We start from the raw sequence: 20401 nt of genomic DNA on the forward strand, positions 1-20401 counted from the left end.
GGGTCGACATTGAGAAACACCATACAATATGTAAGAGATAGATGTGAACAAGGAAAACCATCTTTGCACTATTTCTTCTTTATAAAAATGAGTAAAACAATTTAAATCAACTGTATGCAATTTAATTTACTACTTTGTTGGAAAGAGTATCACCAGCAGCAATAATGGTGTTTGAGTATGGGTGGGAAAAAATCCAAATCAATAACAAGCCATAAAAAGCCCATCTCAAAGAGAATATAAAGAAGTAAAGTTCCAAATAGAGAACATTTTTGGTTACGCATGGCGCACCATGTCGTCAAGTATTACAGCACATTGATATAAAGCTTAACCAAATCACCAGCTGCTCCTCTGTACAAAACCACAAGCAGCACTGAATCATAATATCCCATTTTGAGCATCTGTTACCTTTTTTTTTTTCCTTTAAATGCCAGTGTGCTAGCTATATTCCAGAGCTGCAGGCTTTCTAATGAGGTTTTTGTGGCTGGGTTGCATGCACTTGTTTTGCTGTATTTCATTGGCACCGGTACAAATGAGACCAATCCATACTTGCATTTGCTTGTGTTTACAAAGCACTTTTTTTCCAACAGCAGTTGCCTTAACTACTGACTTCAGGCCTACTAAAACTACTTGGAATGGCTCACTTTATTTTACCCTAGTGGCTACTTCATCAATTAAGTACAAATACAATTATCTTTGTCTGATTAAATGCTATGTTACAATGGGAGGGGGATTAAGTTGTTGAATTGTGGCCCTAACCTGAAAATGCTACCGTGGTATTTTATAAAGGAAGATAAATGTCACTTTCTATAGCCTGATCCTCCATTTGTGTACCAATCAGGTGAAAGCTCCCCTTCTAAAGATGCTTAGTGTAGAGTAGAGCTTAGAGTAAACAAAGGGTATATTTGTATGGCGGGGGGCAGCTGCCATAGCTGAGCTAACCTCTTCATTTGCTTAGGGGCATCTAATCAAGGAAGGATATTTTCTTCCTCTCCTGGCTATCTCTAAAGGAAATCTTGTGTAAAGTGACCAAAAGAAATGAAACATTGATATATATTTATTTTCGTAACCTTTTCTCGCTGGAGTCAAAAAACGCTTCAGGTGCTAAACAATTTATTGGTGTACATGTTGGCTCGTGACAAACGTCTCGTGTGACGGGGTGAAAAAAAAAAAGAAAACATGCCAGGTTAGGAACAGCTGTCGACATCCAATTTTGACTTCATGCCAGCGTGGTTAAAAGCAAACAGTGTAATGTGTAAAAGCAATGCACATCAGACGATGCCACATCTTACACAAACACAAAACTAAACGATGGCATCATGTCCAATGCCTACTGCAGCATAACACTAAGAGCTTGACTTCAAATTATTTTATTCTTTTTCCTGAAAACTATGCTCCCAGTATACTATATGGGTGTACTTTCCACTTTCCCTCAAATTCTTCTCTTTGTGGTCATCCAGTGCAAGTGATTAAGGCTCTTTTACCATGTGCAGGAACCTTTGAGTTTGATCTCCAGCTTGGCGGCCAAACCCACTTGTGCTCAGTATGAGGCGATAGCTGTTAAAATACTTAAATCACTTGAGGGCCTTTGAAAACTCTCTTTCTGGTTTTATTATTCCAAACTAATGTAGTCGTCATACTAAAGTAGGAAAGCAGACTGCAGCTATACACTGACACCTATGAACACTAAACTAGTCACACTCGTGTATTTCGGGAATGATGATGCGTTTCCAACCACGCAGATGACAAGCCCTGTAATAATGCTTGATTATTGAGTCAAAATCCAGACATTGGAAGAATTGGTGTGTCCCCGAAATGCACTTAATTCTTCAGCTGTCTCAGTAGATTATTGTCCAAAAGCTGCTCTCCATTGATTAGACCCATTGCTGTACTACTTTCCCAGACTACTGTGTGGACCAGGAACTCAATAGGACAGTGAACACAACACAGAGCAATTTCGATCAAAACTGTAACCATTCATAGAATAAATACATGACTACCACTTGTATTGTATTATGCCTGTTTAACCACAAGATTGACATGATAGCTGCAATAAGTGATGTCACATTTCAATTTATATTTATTAAGTTTAGGTAGATTTGCCTCTGCAGTTTATAATGTTTTTTTATGATGGTGGTAGTTTAAGACTTGGAACAAATTATTTATTTCCCATTGTTCACAATGTGCAACATTGTTTCAATTTCCAAACAAACCTGTCCAAAAGCAGATTTTGGTCAACTGTGGTTGTATGATTCCTAACTATTGTAGTGGTCTTGCGCATCTTATTGTAGAACAGTGTTTGCGTTTACACATCTGCAATTCACATCTCTGTTTTATACACAGAAAATAACTAAGACAGCACAGCACTATCAATCTAGGACTGGCATATTCATGAATCGCAATTACAACAGGATAATTTGATCACTGTGTGTGATCACACTAAATCCAACCTAAATCCAACACTTACTGTGTCATTTAATCAAATAATTTGAGAATGCAAATGAGCCATACAAGCAAGACTTATTGTACGCATGGAATCATAAACAATTGTTATGGAGGCCAAATAGTGCACAGTAGTTCGTCACAAGTTTTCGTTACTAACAGTAAACACTCTATACTGTACATCTTAAACATGTTAATAATTATTGTTTCAAAACTGCAAGCAGAAATGTTGACAAATCGATTAGTCAAATCTAATTATATGCATCTATTAAACCGCAAAAACCTAATGCATATTCAGGAGCATATTAGGTAGAAAGCACAGTGCTGTGACCATGGCAACATGGTGCAGCAGAGAGATAACCGACCAGATCCTTATCGGGGTTTTGTCGACATGCTTCCTAATCAAGTATTCTGGTCAATTCATCCATCCCAGCACTTGAAAAGCATTTCAGCTTCTCTCAGTCAGACAGAGATAGGTGACAAATTTAAGTAAGAGAAAACACTGCAGATACATGTAAGACAATCATAATGGATACAATGTGCCTTTACTAGGACAAATCTTTTTCCTTCCTTTCTCATACTGGTAACTTTACTAGAAATCCACAATTCATATTCTCTTGTGTGGAGACATGTCATTGTCATAAGTCATAGAAGTCATAAAAAACAACTTATTTGAAAATACTTTGTGGCATGAAGGGGAACTTTCCTTAATTTGTTAGATAACATGTATGAATCAATCATCTACAAAGATGAACAGTTTAAGATGATCCTCATTGGTGGAGGTCTGCTCTTCTAAGGACCGTTGTAGTTTACAATGTGACAACTCAACCTTTAGACATTTGCTTATCGCGCGTGTTGTTATAACATGCTGGTAATTGACTCTGATTGGTGCAACGGACCTTTATGTCCATGGGTTATAGCACTTTATTGCACCAATGAGGAACCTCAATTTAAAGCTTCCTAAGCTGGCATTTATTGCCGTGCGTGACCTTTGCAATGACATTAGGCCAATATGGAATAGGCGGCTCAGGAACTGAGAGAATTTCCCATATGGAAGACAAAACCATTATATGCACAGTCTCTTTAGTGCTATAATATAATAATGATTTTTTTTTTAATGCAGATGGGGCAAATCAATTGTAAAGTGACCATCTGGTACTATTTGAGTGTCACTGAAGCGGGGGTAATGAGCAAAGTACCTTCGCACTTCATAGGAATAGGGCGTTATTAGGGTCTTCATCAGTCATGTAGAAACTTTAAACCTTGTACTTACATAGAGCAAGTCATTAATATTGCACATACCAAGGGCATTCAGAACATACTGGAGATTTAACAAAAAAAAAAATAGTTTACATGAAAACAATCATTTGGAGCCTGGAAACACAGACATCTGAAAATGGATATTCACAAAAGTTTTGGAAAGTGGAAGTGTATCAAGTGCTTAAAACAGTCACGTACGAATTAATGGAAAACGCATACATGCTATTATTCAGAGTGGTGAGTGTGCTAACTAAAACAAAAAAAGATTGGCCATGGCATCTAGCACAGTTCTAATAGTTACTATATATATAAATTTTAACATGAAACAAGCGACGCCACAGTGTATTAAAAAAAAATTTTGCACATAATGCTCAGTACAGGTCGTAGTTCACTCGACTGAGCACAGTTGTTTTACATGCGTAGTACAATAATATTTTAGAAATATCTTAATTTCTCAAAAATGTAAAAAGAAAAAATAAATCTCAATTGTACTTATTGATGTTCACAAACATACCTGAAACAGCACACACACAAAATATCTGCAACTATTCAGCCTCTTATTTAGTCTTTCTTGCACCCAGTAAAGGTTTTCTTATTAAAATGACCCTTTGTAACTTGAGTAACCCATGCTTCCAGACAGAGTCCGGGGTTTAAGGCTGATCAAAAGGCCTATTCAGCCCTTTACCCTTGCCGCCGTCACTGTGGCCAGAGCACAAAGGTCCTCAGATTATTTTGATGGGAAACCAGATAATTTTTTCGTCGCGAGTGTGACACAGACGCTCCTGCTGCTTGTCGTCTACTGTTAGCGTAAATCTTTGATTTCCCTGCTGGTGAGGGCAAAACAGCTGCTTTTAAAATATCTGTCTTTGGCCAGCTATTATTTGGTACACTCGAATCTACAAGGTCTCTTGGATTTGAGGTGAAAGAATAATGTGGCCCACAGCATTAGTGAGGCAACGACAGGAAACACAGCTTGAGTCCTCCAAGTTATGCCCCCCCCAGGCCTTTCTCGATGGTACAAGTAAAGGACAACCACTTGGGAAAAGAAACCTTAAAGTTAAGACTCTTCCCACAGAGCTGACTCTATAATCCACAGATATCCTTTACAACAACAGAAGTTAGGTCTACCCAGGGGTGAAGGAACAAAATATTTCATATATCCCGCAAACAGCAGGATATGAGGTGGGCTGCATTCCCTATTGTAGAAAATAAATTGTTACTTTAGTGTGAAACGTATTCTCTTAACATTCCTTTTGGGCTGTTTATTGTGTGGCGGATGAAGGACAAGCACTACTTACACTGGTAGTGTTTGTTCCAACTTATTCATTATTCACTTTAGTCGTGCCATACTCGCCAGTTTCGAAAGATTTTTTTTGTCCATTTGAGACAGATGAGCTATGACATTTCTTTTCCATTGATATCCACATAATATGACACATTGACACATTTTGCTGCATTTCTCTAAGACAGAAACTATGACATTTTCTGGATTGGTTGGTAGAGTTTAAATTTATACTGTATGGCAAATGTATACTGTAAATATAAAATATACAAATATAAATCAAACACAGATGTGGTACCCCAACTTCTCTTTAAAAAAGTCTCATAACAATGGTTGTGGTCATCATAAAAAAAAAAAATTAAAAAAAAAACTGAAACAACAGAAACACAAAAACTAATGGATATGTTGGCTCTCACACTTTGAAGTCTTCTTGCCAAAATTGTTTGCAGAACAAAAAGTTTTTGTGCCAGCATAGTCTCTTGAAAATCACGAGTCAATAAAGCAATTGAAAATCTGAGTTAAGTGATATTTTTTTGTCTTTCATTGGCTGTTATACTTGTGTAGGGTTGTTGGGAGCCCTAATTCATATATAATGTGTGAATTTTGATTATAGTAGGAAAGGTTTGTGGGGGGGGCGGTACTTGCAAAGACAGCGAGAGAAAAACATGATTCTAGTGGATAGTAGAAGACGACGAGGCAAAGAGCAGCAAGGAAACAAGTGTTTGAAGCTCATTTGTATTCTCCACCAACCAAGTCCCTCCAGTTCATTTACATTTCTGCTACTTCCATAGCAACAGCAGGGGGGCTATCAAGAGCATCTTTGATATACGTAGGTACATGACTGTAAAATAGATGCTGTCATTTCTCCGCCAGGACACACTTTGGGTGTTAAGGTGGGCTTCTTTACCAAAAAAATGAACCCTGGTGGGTACTTCTTACCAACCATTTCCACTTCTGCATTAAGCACTTTAGGGCACAAAAGCCTATGTGGGAATGCTATTCGTTGAGTCTGTCCCTGTTTTAAGTATACAATTATCTTATGTAGGGAGGTCCTTCACAGGGACATTATGGTTTGTCTTGTCTTTGTTTCTAGACAAAAAAAATTTCGTAACTGGCTACTTCATTAATCCGAGAGGAAATTATGTCTTTTTAGCAGTAGAGATGAAATGCAATGAAAATACACAGCCCGGTGAAGCACCATGTAAACTTGTATGTAAATCAACCTTTAGGCCTAATTAAACTCAATGGGGCTCATCAAGGTCATAAATCCCCCCTTTTTTCATAATGCATTATTGACTTCCCATCATCAGCACATGTCGGGTGGCTGCACTCTCACAAGCACACACTGTCATCTCACCGTCTAATATCGGATCGCCCTGAGGCCAGCCAGTGTGTGTGTGTGTGTGTGTGTGTGTGTGTGTGTGTTTGCGTGAGTGAGTGCTTTTTAGGCCATAAAAAAGACAAGGACATGTTCTTGTAATGAAATAGCTGCAATGACCATCAAATATGTTGCTATGTGCCATGATCCTTGGCGAATATGGCCAACCAGTATGTTTTAGTGATAATTTTGCACTTTTTTTGTGTGCACCTTGAGCCATGTTGTGGTGGCCTTACCAGAAATAGCAGTGTCCCTGTATAGTCACGATATAGTAAGTTTCGATGATTTATATTGTCTGTATTATTTAAGACTTTAAGAAAATATTCCTTCTGTTGAGTTACTTTTTGCACGTCCCCTGTCAAGAAAATATAAAATGGGCCAATTGTTTATTTATATATTTTTTTAACTTGTAGTTGTGAAGTGAACCAATGGGTCATTATTAAGGATTAAAGTGTTTCTTCAAAGATTACCGGTGAGAGCAGCCACTTTTGACCTCATTAAGCTGCTTTATTACTAACAATATTTCACCTCATATTAAAAGTTTAAATGTGATAAGGATGTCAGCCATATTTTCTTTGAAAGACTTTTCAAATTAGATTTGGGATGCGTTTGCCAGCTCACTGCCATTGTTTCCATTCCAAATGATGAAAAAAAATAGACTCATATACGCCGAGCGGCTCCGACTCGGTTCGCTCTCTGCTCCAATGAAGCGTTTGATGCTCCCTGATTCAATAAGGAAACATTTCCCAGTGGGTCACACACACAAATGAGCGAGGTCCATCTGCTTGGTTTGCATTCCCCAAGTGCACTACCTCAAGTAGGACCTCCTTAGACGAGACTCCACTCTCATGTGTATGCATTTGTTCAGCTAGTGTTTCGACTGACCCCCACTTGCCATTGAAGTCTGCTGACCAGCCCACTGAGGACGCCACTGTTACCACACCTAATTCAACTTCCTTTCAGTCTAGAGTGCAGACTTGCTGCCATCTTCTTAGGACATATTGTGATACTGAAAAATTCAAATTCATTGAGTTTTTGGACTTTTGTGTAATGATCAGACAAGTGATGAATGATCACAGTCACAGTGAGTAGACGTCTCTAAACACATGGACATGACATGGAGTGAGAAATTGACAAATTATGGTCGATGTCCAGTCTACAAAGAAATTCTCTGTTTAAGAGAGTTAAGATTTGCAGTATGTGCGAAAAGAGATTAAGCCTTCTCATTCCTATTCACAGTCTTGCAACTGTTTCCTGCCATCAACCTGTCACGTCTTCTGGTTATGGTTCATTCAAACTGGTTTCTGGATTTTTAAGGTGTTATGTAAACCATATGTGATCATTAAAAATTAAGATAAAGCAACAACAAGAAACAACAATCCCACCACACTGAGATAGTATTAGTATGGACATTTATCTCAGTTAATTAAAGATGACTGACTCGATTAGTATTGATTTGTAATGTTACCACATGGGAAACCTTGGATTGCTGTTTTCTTCAGGCAATAGTTTACTTAAGGGTCTTAAGAAAAGAGAGCCAAGCCCTTGACATATGGACACACTTAGGGGTCATAATGACTCACAAGGTCAAATGCTGAGTCACACGGGGGGTCAAGACGTAGTGATCTGTCAGGGGACAAATGGTCTGGGCTGACAAGTTAAAGCTGACAGCAACCAAACTAGAAATTCACGACCTCTTTGAGTAAATGGTGACTTTTGAAAATGGGATAATGAGCTAAAATAACTTTCCCTGGCAGCCTACGGTCACTTGGATTGAGACTAATGTTAACGTGTTCATATGTAATCACAACTGGTAATAATTTTTGCATACATTTACACAATATATTATTTTGTAATCATTGAGTGAATTTGATCAACTGTGTCACAATTGGAAGCAATTGGAAGTAATTGAGACAAAAGTTGATCCAACGACTTACTGTAGATTCAACCGGCAGAGGTTCTTTTGAAATAGTTTGCTGTCTAAAGAAGGAAACATGACAGGTATGGGACGATGAACTCCATCACTGCAGACTTCTCCTCTGGAACTACTACTTCTAGCAGTATCAATCTGCTCTGAGTGACACTGGCATCCAAATTGGAGCTCAGAGCATTTAGAACAAGACTCTCAGATCCAATTACAAACACTTACAAAAAAAAAAATATATATATATATTGTATTAATGCGACATTCATTTTCCCCTGAGTCAGTTGTGCCCATTTATATCATATGGCAAGGAAATTACTCAACAATCTTCATAAATGGCAACTCCGACTTCCTCTGAAAGGCATTGGATTTAAATCCTTTGTATTTACGACCACGTTTCTAACACCCCTCGTTTACAGGAGCCTCAACTGGATTTATAGCCGTTCTAAATCAGTACAAAGGAAAGCAAAAGGACAAAGAGGACGCTGGTAAATGCAAGCAGTGATATCTTGCATTTAAATCTGAAAAAAACAGTAAAATATGCATCTTTCAGTTCTATTTTGTTCTTTTAACACTACACAAAGTAGATTGCACTTTCACATCCTGAGATCAAAATGCCTTTCATCTGCAGTGAAAGCATCTCCCTTGAACACCTGCTTGAATTAGCTAGAAGTAGAAGAGCTCAGGTTCCAGGGGACTCAATTGTTTCATAAAATGCTGTATGAGTGTGATGAAAGGAGACTAGTTACATTTAAAAGAGATTAATTTGATTTGTTCCATGAAACTGTACGTAAGGCAAAACACACGCTGTCGGAAAATCATCTTTCCCCATTGAAATGAATGCAAATGCCATGTTTCAGCATTCCCCCAAAACATTGACGATTCATATCTCAAAACGCTCGTAAATTGAGTGCAGCAACAACAGCACTTCAGACACTTCAAAATTTGCAGTTTGATTATAATTTGATAGATATATCACAGCTCAATGTGCGGTGTAAGACTGAATCTTGGCACCAGTCGGTTGCTAGCACAATCCATGTTGACCAGTGAAAACTGCAACTTCATATGACCCGAAACTGCAGTCCAGTCACATTAAATTCCCACCATGATACAGTAGCAAAAAAGAAAGTCAGCTCTATTTGCCCTTTGACCAAACAAGCTAGTTCATTTGTCGGTCTCGAAGCCTCCATGCTGGTTGTGCTTTGAAATACCATCTACTGGATAATCAAAAACATTCTCATCATCTGCCCTTTCCACAGAGGACTTGAGCAGCAATCATATGAGGTAGATCTGCTGCCTTTTATGTCCACAACACTTCTGTTTTAAAAGTGGGTTATATGTTGTTATTTATTTCAGAGGGTTGTTCTTTTCTAAGATGCAACGGAATTAAACCTACACAATCTTGATTATAATAGAGCACAACTTTAAAACGAGAGCATATCAATGTTGATTTAAAAATCTGATCATAAAAACATTCCGCTCATCTTGTAGATCCACGTCAAAAACATTTGTTATAAGAACTGTGGCTAGTTTTCCCAAGACCACTGCCGTGGTGATGTCATACATCTTTTCCTGTCTTTGGGATTCAGAGAAGAGACTCAGTGGGTTATAAAAAATGTTTTTACAGATTGCTTTGGATATATTTGTAAGGAACCCACATGATTCTATCTAAGCATGACCAAAACTAGACAAAGCATGACGGTAAAATACAAGGCCGACGGCGAAAGCATGAGGGTAGATGACTAATCAAGAGCCCCAGAGATCCCACCCAGTGAGGACCTTCTGCGACTTGCATGAATGGCCATTATCCACAAGGATCAGCCCAGCGAATGACGGGAAAAGGTAAGCTTCACACAAAGACTCTCCAGTTAAGGACTACATTAGAGCTGTGGCTACATTTTGATGATCAAAGTCATCTTGTATTGTATGTGAGAAGTCCACAAGACTCATGAAGCAAACAGCCACAAACTATTTCTTTTCATTATACAAGCAACAACAACTCAAGAAAATTGGCAAGGATCAAGGTATCAATGAGACACCACTTGTAATGTCCTTGTAATAACTCACGAACATTAGAGTTAAAAGAAAACTGTTTCCTGTAACAAGAGATAGCGAAGGTGACTGCAAACAGCCAATTAATGATTCTTGGCAAGGTCTCTGCATAAATAAGTACAAAAGGGAGTCTTAACACATCAGCTGAAAACTGAAGTTACTGGAATGTGTGGTACCTAGCAATTGTATGGTTTTAAATAATAAACCCTGACCTGGTGTTTCCACGACCGGATGCAAAGACAGGACGCCAATAAAAGAAGAGGAAACGCGAGGCTGAGGCAATGTCTCGTCACAATCAAAAATATGATTTACATTCTTCAGATTTATCCATCCATCCATTTTCTGAACCGCTTAGTCCCCACGGGGGTCGCGGGCGTGCTGGAGCCTATCCCAGCCGTCAACGGGCAGTAGGCGGGGGACACCCTGAACCGGTTGCCAGCCAATCGCAGGGCACACAGAGACAAACAACCATTTGCACTCGCACTCACACCCAGGGACAATTTGGAGTCTTCAACCGGCCTACCAAGCATGTTTTTGGGATGTGGGAGGAAACCGGAGTGCCCGGAGAAAACCCACGCGGGCCCGGGGAGAACATGCAAACTCCACACAGGGAGGGCCGGAGGTGGAATCGAACCCGCACCCTCCTAACTGCGAGGCGGACGTTCCACCGAGCCGCCTTCCTCAGATTTATGTTTTATCTCATTTTGTTACACAAAAGTATCAGGTGACTACTCATCAATCTGTAGCATATATAGCTGTACCATTTTAGCAACAACTGCAGGTTTTGAAAAGTGGTGCAGTCGGCATGTGTCCTTCACAACCTCTGACAAAAAAAAACATGTGTAGTGCAGCCCAATGAATGAAACTGTTAGTTCAAGCCAAACGTGGCATTACTCTCCTTAGTAGCCAGGTGAAAAGAGGCGTGTGTTTGGCATGGGTGGGAGTATGTCAGCACACTGCAATGCTCTGCATGACAAACACCAACCTGGGGCCAGCTGTGACAAAGCACTAATCCAACAAAATCCCTCCTTCCTTTGCTGAAAATCCTAATGAGGATTTGAAGTGCTCAGCAGGGAGGAGACCCAGGGGCTGTGGCTACACCTTGCCACTGCTCATTGTCTCCTTATCTCCAAAGCCGGTTGGTGATGAAAGAGACATGACAGCACGGTGGGCCTTCGTACACAAGGCCCCCTTGCCTGCCTGGCACCATGTGGATCCAGATTCAACAGTTGGTTATGGACAACCAAAATGACAGCAAGCGAGAGAAGCAGAGACAAAATAACAGGATTGGTTTGACTCACCAGTGACTCATTGCTGTTTTAGGGTATGTTTAGATAAGAATGTTTAGATAAAAACTCAAACTACACAACTTGTTTGTCGGTCTTGATCTCAGAATACCAAATACAAGTTGTCGCGTGTTGTTAAAAGGCTTCTAGTTTTTTTCAGGAACTTGTGTTTAGTTCACATCAGATAAAACACAATTAAGTTACTTTATGGTGTTTCTATAAAAGGTAACCCAAACAAGTTTGTAACTTTAGTCATAACATAAACTCATCATATACCGTGAGGGAACTAAGGTCTTGGTTCTTTTCTTTTTTGGTACTATTTAGCAGAAAATGTCTAAGGTTCCACAAGATAATATTTTGACAGATAATATTATGCTTTTATTTTTTAAACATTTTTGGGCTTAGAAAAAATTGCCTGGTGGAAAGATAGGAAAATTATTGTGCAGGGTAACAGAACACAGCCTCTCCTAAAAGGAAAGTATTGGACTTGGGGCTTTATTTTAATGGACTTACTTGTATATAATAGATTTGAAAACCATTTTATGAGCAATTTTAAGTTTGCTTGAAGTCAGGAGATATAACTACCCGAGAAAATTTTGGCATGGCAGTGGGTGGCGCAAGATGGTGTTCCTACAGGTTCTGGCTCGCATTAAGCTCTCAGCTTTTACTTCCAGTAATTACATTTTGAGACACCCTGATTGTCTATTTCACTCCATTCACTTTGAGATTAAGGTTTAAAGCCTCTTCTCCTTTGCTTCCACGTGATCCAAAAAGAAAGGACTTTTAAAGGTGCCCTTCTGTATTGTCCTTGAAAATTTTCAAGTACTACAAACAAGTGAAGCTGTGACAAGAAACAGGGGTTGGTGTAAGGGAGGATAGGGGTTAAGGTTAGTTAAGTGAGGTTAGTTGGTTAGGTTACTAAAAAAAAAATAAAAAAAAAAGTTTGATCTCTGAAAGCTTTTAATCATGACAGGTATTTACATGTCAATCACCTCTGAGATACAGAATAACTGAATAAAATGATTAAAGTTACAATTAAAGCTACACAAACCCAGTGACCTAGTTTACATTTGTATTATTGTTTCCCTTTAAAGCCACAATGGTAATTTATCAACTGCTTACATTTTATTCTGATTGTTCACTGTTAGAAAAACTTTAAAACACCAGGAGCAGAGAAACGGAGCACATCTTTTCTTGATTGATTCTCAGTTGTGTGTCTGACATGTGGCAACTCCCCCCCCCCCCCTTCTCCTTGACACAGAAACATTGCTCCACTCTATAATTCGAGCAATCTTAGGCAAAGCCTTTGAAGAGAACACACTGCTGATGCTAAGTGTGAATTGTTATTCACTTCCTGAGGTCGACAAATCCTCTCAGCTTGGCTACAAAACACGAGCTGACTTGGGAGGCAGTTTAATCATGTATTACGGAAGGAAATCATCACTGCATTACACATTACCAAAACATGACAGTATTCTTTTGTAAATCACATCTTCGGCTAAATTTGCTTAGGTTGCCATGGTAACGACCACAGAGGACACCAGGAGGACAAAGGAAATGAACCTGCGATTACATATCAAAGTTGAGCGACTTCCATGACAGACAATTTGATTACTTGTTAAGTGTACTCTTGTCAAAATTCTTGTTGTGCTATGCGCAATCCAGAATGTGCAAATGTTAAGTCTTGAACAATGAATGCTCATCATAAATGTGTACAATCCTTTGAAAAGGAAACTTTTTATCCTCCTCTGTGTGAGCACAGGAATAATATTCAGACTTTTGAAGATGAGCATTACTTTCAATCGCTCAAGTGAAGATTCAGCATTTTTAGATGATTATGAATTGTAATATTTGTATGCAGACATTTGCTTTGCTAGAATGAGTTGATTTGTGTGTGCATATTGACTGATGAATGTTTTATTTTCTGGGAGTATTCTGTGGTATAGTTTGCAAACAAAAGACATTCTGAAAGGAAACTCACTGTGGCTTTCTCACAAAGCTGTTTTGTATTGCTTTCTTATTCAGTTCAGTTATTCTTCATCTACTATCTACCGCTCCTATTTACGTACTCCTTTTACATAGCTCCCTTTGTTTTCAGACTCAGACAGCACAGTCAGGTTAACCAGGGCTTTCAGAACAAGCTGGCAAACCTGCATTCCTAAAACTGAAGCTGTGAAACTGTTTATTTATTTGTGTTTTACTGGTTAAATGGTAGAGATGTTTGAATGTCTCTTAAAGCAGATTGTTATTGTGTTTATTTGAATTATTAGTACTTTATTGCTATTCTTCACTTTATGTCATTCTAACAGGTATTTTGAATAGTATTTATCCGGTCATTGGATGTTTTTGTTTATTACATACACTTTTCTTGTGCTTTCTATAGGGTATGTGTGATTTATTTGAAAAAAAATTGAACAAAAAGACAAAAGAAAACTGCCATTCATTTTCTGGATCCTAAAGGAATGATACCATTTGGTTCAAGAGGTTCAAGATGGAAGGTATATTAAAGGGGCATAATGTAGCCTTTACTTATATTATTTGCTTTCTAATATTTAAACAGGGACTCTTTTTTTTTTTTTTCTCAAGTTTGATTATCCCTGAGACAACGCATGTTTTACCAAACGTGTGTTAAGTTTGTGATTTATCAAGAGGCATTCCAACAGGTCGGTATGTCACTTGGGAGCTTAAGAAAGTAAAATTCAGTGCTATTGGGAAATCTCGACTTTGGTATGGATCAAGCCTGAAATACAAAGACATTGACCCCTCCCACAACAGAATGCAAGAATGTCCTTTGTGAGACGTTATCAGTTTGTGGTAAACACCCATGTCAACTTCACACCCCAATTTGTGCTAAAGGCTTTTAGGAGATATAGAAACGATTAGTCTAAATCCTGAAGCATTACAAACACAGCGATGACTCCATCACTACTGACCTCATACATACTCATTTAAGTCAGAATATGAAATACAGTTAAAATGCTTTGTGATCAAATTCAACAGTTGTGATTAGAAAAGAGAATGTGTTGCCTCTTAAGTAATACTATATCCGAATTCTATTATCACACAGCATGATGTGCACTTGCTGGTATGCAGTCTAAAATCAATATCCAAATGTCCTCCCAGACAATGCCGTTTCAGTTGAGCTCTAAATCGTTCTTTTAGATCTGTATGAAGACCACCCAATGATTGCATGAATAGTGACAAAAATTCAACCAATCACTGTACAGTCACACCGTGCAATGTGCTCAGAAACACAAGTCACAGCAAAGCTCGAGAATACACGCTGAGTGAGGTAATGAAATTTTGGTGCTATCTGTAGTTTCCAAAACGTGGATATGACAAAAGAAAAAGAAAAGACTTCTGGTCGTAATAGGTACTCTTTAAACATGTAAGGCAAAATTGCATATTTTAAGTTTTAAAGGATAAGGTGGTATTAAATTTATACATGTGACTATATTAATAATAATTAATTTCTGCAAGGAAGAGCATTTTTTTGAAATGTTATTTTCTTATTTTAGTGTAATATAAACTTAATCCCATAAAATGAAAGAAAAAAAAAAACACCTCTAGTGTAGTCAAATTTCTGAAACAAAAGCTATTCACTTGTCTGTTAGCTCTGTGCTGTAGATATATAGACGCACATTTTCTTTCCTAGATAAGGTAGTGAAGGAAAACAAAAGCAGGAATATAGGATGAAAGGCTCGGGATGACAGTGAACCAGCTGTGTAAATATAGATGAAAGACACGTATACACGTGGACCGAACCCAAGCGACATCCCTGGACATGGAGGATGAGACATACATTGCAATTGGAGGTCACAACACAATTGCCTTCAGCAAAAGGAATAATGTTGTGTGTGTCTTCCTTCCGAATACAAACTTCAAACTATTTACAACATTTCACTAACTCATTTAATTCAATTATAAAAATGCATTAAAAAGATATTAGGCATAGACGCAGTTTAATGAAGCGTGTGGACTTGGGGATATTGTTTGTAATGAACTGTTTCAGCACTGATCTCTGCAGCTGAGATGGGAAATGGGACTGACATGAAACAAGGGGGTGCAAACTAACAATAATGACAAATGTTATCAATAGCCAAACTGAGTGTGCATTATTTAATAGCTTTTGCATATTTCTACTTACAACCACAGGGACGTCAAACAAGCTTTACTTATTAAAATGTGACAAAAGTTAGTTTAGCAGAGGATAGAACTGTCAAACTTTTCTAATTTTCAAGTTTTGGCCTTGAAAAGAAAAAAAAAAGGGGGGTTGGACATGACACAATTTTCAAAACACAACAGGTCACATATGAAGACAGAAAAAAATTCACACTCACATACACAGTGTCACTGAGCGGGAATTGCATTGAATGTTATAATTATGATTTCTACTTGCTTTTTGTTTTCTTCTAAATATTTCTGACAGTTTGTTTGTTTTCTGCAAACCTCGTTTACATGTCAGCAATACATGTCAGAGAACAACTATGCAACCTTGAGAGCAGCATTATGTGTTTGGTTTATCTTAAGTACATGTTTAGATTTACAGTCGTCTACCACCGCATTAAGAATCCATGTAGTGCCAGGTAAGAGCTCAAGCTCTCTAAGATTCCAACAATCTCCATTTGCTCAAGGTGTAGTCACATTATAAGCCTGGAAAATTGCAAACTCTTATCGCCGCATGACGTGAGACATAAGATGATGTATGTTGCCAGCATTGATGAAATTCTGCTTCTCAGTGTTTGCCAAACCCAGTGAAGCTGAAAGGAGCCAGCCACACACTCCACTTCTTGTGTGACTGTAAAAATCCAAGCTAGATGACATAAACTAAACATAAATTGTATGTCATTGGTGTCTTATATGACATGTTGCATTAGTCTACCAATTTGTTTCAATAATCTCACATTATAGGACTCCTTAAAAATTCCCAGAAGGGAAGAGTGGACAAGAGCTAAAACAGTTGTCACCAAAGAAAAACAAATCTATAATGGTTCTTCTGATATACTACACTAAACAGAAACAAAAAATGTTTAGACCAATCATCAATTACCAAAGTGCTGCACCGCTACTGCAGTGATTAAAGTCTAATAAGTAGAGGAAAGTGTTTATGATATGCAGTTTAGACATATAAATCTGGCCATTAGGATACAACCGAGACTGATTTAATCAAAGCTAAAACGCACCATGATTAAAACATCAACGTATTTGAGGTGTGAAATCTGTGAGCGCTGGCCACAACACAGAACATTTGAGCTTGAAATTTCGAAAAAAGCATCCAGCTCTGATGCCACTGGGAACAACTGGCGCTCTCAAGCAGAAAATCTCTGGCAAATCACAATTTGTCTGAGATATACCGGCTAATGAAAGAGCTCCCGATCATCCCCAACCGCCTGAGCCTACGGTCCTCAGAGCCACATTACTTAGACATGCACTGTGGGACCTCAGAGGAGCAGCATGAGCGTTACATTTTCATTGCTCATTCGAGAATTCCTAAATAAGTCTATAAGAAAGAAAATTCCCAACTGAGTGCCTGACTGCCAGTGAGCCTCAAACACACATTCACAGGATGCTATAAAATGATGGTATGAAAACAAAGTGGTCGGTTTTTACAGTCTCAAAGAGTTTCACGTGCACTTACCCTCGGTGGAGTGGACTTGCGCCAGGGTGATGATAAACCAGCACAAGGTGTGTAGTTTCCACATGGCGCCAAACGTTGGTGGTCTCTTGCAGCTTTTTGTGTTGTGACAAAGAGCTTCTGATTGAAAAAGTCCAATCCAAACGATCTTAGAGATGGTCGTCATTGATCCTCTCACCTGTCAGGGGAGGACACCAAGAAGGAACGTCAGTTTGACGGTGAAATTGGAGTCCTCAAAGAACGCACATTTACTACAAGATGTCTCCAAAATGTGTGTTGGATGCGGTTTGGGGGGTGAGCATTTTGCAAACCCACACAAACTGCCAAATAAGTGCATGAAGTCAATAATTGTGAGAGGGGGGAAATCCTTTGATGGCATCTGGAAACAGGACCACCTAACCGGCCAGATCTGGGTGCAACCAATACTGTCAGACAGAGCCCGCCCTTGTCCAACCCTACTGTGACTAATGGAAGAGGGATGTGACACCTTATCAACCCTCGATCTCACTCCACTATTATATTTTTTAAAATGTCCATCTATATATCATAGCCCATGCCTACCACCCAGGAGCACATGAGCCATATCACAAAGATTTTAAAATGATGCTGATTTATTAAGACATCTCCGATTTGAATTCGACTCTCGCTTCCCGACAGAGCGTTGACATGAGCCCAGAGTGAAAACGCGGCAAACGGATAGGAAGCGGCCAACTGTGAGCTCCACCACTTTCTGTATCCACATGCACGAAAAATATTAAATCAGCTGAGGGCAGCGTTAAATGCGAAAATCATACGGCTTAGTGAACACGGCCCAACATGTTTTTCAACATCTTCAGTTTGGTGAAATAGTGACATTATATTTAAAACCCACCGAACCAGTTAAACATCTACAGCATCATCACAAAGGGCCAATATATGACTTACACGAGTCAGTATCCCCCACTATTATCTGCTTAAGATATTCTAGCCGCAAGTCAAGAAGCAAAATTGCCTTTTCCACCCCCGAGGCGCCGGCAAACAAATAAACACTTGAGAGCAAATGGTCAACAGTCTTTGTTGTGACTGACCACAAAGTTATCTCTGCATCCCCACCCTTTCACTCCCGAGCAGGATTCCTGTCTCCCCACCTCATCCATACCTGTCCCACTAATAGGACTTTGTTTGAATGTTTGTTTTTGCTCTCTTTCGCTACAAAAGCAAATGGCCTCCTCCCAAGTCATGGATATACCAGTGTGGCTACGCAGGGTGAAACCTAACGCCTACCTGCACGTCCAGGCAGGCGTCTCACACTACTGACAGCTCCCTTTTTGTCGGCCTGTTTACATTGGTGGGCTAAACTCGGTCCAGCACATTTACCAAGGGATGTAGCATCACTTAGGCAACGAGGCACATTAGAAACTGTTTTCCCCTCAAAATAAATTCAGCCCGATCAAAAACAGCTACGTCCTTCTTGATGTCTCTGCAACCGTTCTCTGAATGTTAGCCTTCATGCACAACTTTCTGCCTGTCGCGTGCAGCTAGAGCAAAAAAATTCAGCTCCTCCTCACTGGAGAATATTCCTTGGCTGCAAAGCGTTTGATCTATTTTGTGTTTGCTAGTTCCCAGACAGCATAGTACTTCACGGGCATGAAAACATGCAGCATGCACACATTAGGCAACAAAGTTGTAATTAAGTCCACCATAATCACCTCATCTAATATGACAGTATGCCTCACATGAGACCTCTAATTTCAGAGCCATTATAATGAGGTTAGCGGGAAAACGGGACACGACATCAGTGTATGTTTAGGTCCAGTGAATTGATATATAGTTTTATTGATTTGAAGTTTTACAGCCCCTAAATTGGAAAATACATAGAGGAGGGTATATATGAAGTTTTCAAAATTTGGATTGGATTGTTTCGCCTTGGTGGAGGTCTTAGTTCTACTGAGTGTCATTCTCCCTGCAAGTTGTTAGTGTATATGATGAGGCCTTGTGTTTGCCGTCTGTACAATAAAGCTGCAAAGGGAACATAAAGGATTTTAAGATCCTTGTAAACACGCACAGGCTTAGCACTGACTTTTGTCCACTTAGAATACTTATGGTGCATAGAAAGAAGCATGACAATAATCCCATTCAAAAACTAGCTAAAATAATTGCTGTGACCTTTAGAAGTTGTTAAGATGGATTTTTTTGTATGAGAGACCAATGAATGATGAATTTTTACCCTGGTTACTTTAAATCGTGTTTAAATACCAGAAATCTAGCACCCAGTTCACTCTATGACCTCTTCTGTGCATGCACAGAATCTCAAATAAGTTAATATGGCAGATAAGCATTCACATGTCATGTGCAATATGAAATACAGATGCCTGACGGCTCACGACCTTGAGTGAGGTGGAGGGGTTATGCTGTTTACATCACAGTATTGCCCTCCCCTAATTCTAATGGAAATGGATGTTAACAAAGAGATTTTCCTGGTTCGGCTGAGATTAATGGTCTGAATTAAAAGATTAACCTCAAACTTGTTTGACGTTATCAGGAGAACACTCGCAAGTCTTCTGTCAAATCAAATTGTCTCCATAGAACACAGAACTACGTATTACTTTAATCCTTGTATGCCTCTGTGTCTGTATTTCAATCCAAACAATCTCATAAACCTGACCGGCGCATTACCTCAATTGTCTGAAGACAAAAAACAAATGCATCTTAACACATTTGCCTCGGAGGCAGTGAACTCCGCCACCATGACAGTAAATGCAGAGTTTATTTCCCTCATACGTGTACAGAGTTGTTCTACAAATCGATCATAACAGTCTTGTACTTAATGTATTTTGTCTCATGCTGTGAGTGTTCAACATGCACAGACACCAAAAGCACAGACCGGAGGGACACTGACTGACTGACTGGTATTCTTCTCATTAGACGCGCCAAAGTCTCCACTCTCTGCTGGAGCTTGCTTTTTTCTCCCCAAGCCTTGAAACAGCGACGCCGCCAGTGATCGTATTGAGCCCCCTCCATACCGCTGTGATCCAAGAACAGGTGTTTGCATCTACAGAGTCGAGCCAGACAGATGATGAAGGGCATCAGCAATAGACTGGATTGATTCCAAAGGCATAATCAAAGCACCGATTGGCCAGTTGTTAAATTGAGAGAGCCATTTTTT

At 39.2% G+C, this 20401-nt stretch overlaps 1 protein-coding gene across 34 annotated transcripts in view; it reads right to left on the minus strand.

The window, feature by feature from the left end:
- The window catches only part of adgrl2a (adhesion G protein-coupled receptor L2a), a 107324-nt gene that overhangs the window by 50387 nt on the left and 36536 nt on the right, over nt 1-20401 (minus strand). For all 34 annotated transcript variants that reach the window (XM_037248813.1, XM_037248812.1, XM_037248805.1 and 31 more), the window contains one exon: nt 17260-17434. In XM_037248813.1, the coding sequence (XP_037104708.1) occupies nt 17260-17422 (163 nt within the window). In that variant the 5' untranslated portion in view covers nt 17423-17434. The remainder of the gene's footprint in view (nt 1-17259; nt 17435-20401) is intronic.

The sequence above is a fragment of the Syngnathus acus genome, chromosome 4, assembly GCF_901709675.1.
Source record: "Syngnathus acus chromosome 4, fSynAcu1.2, whole genome shotgun sequence".
Lineage (NCBI taxonomy): Eukaryota > Metazoa > Chordata > Actinopteri > Syngnathiformes > Syngnathidae > Syngnathus > Syngnathus acus.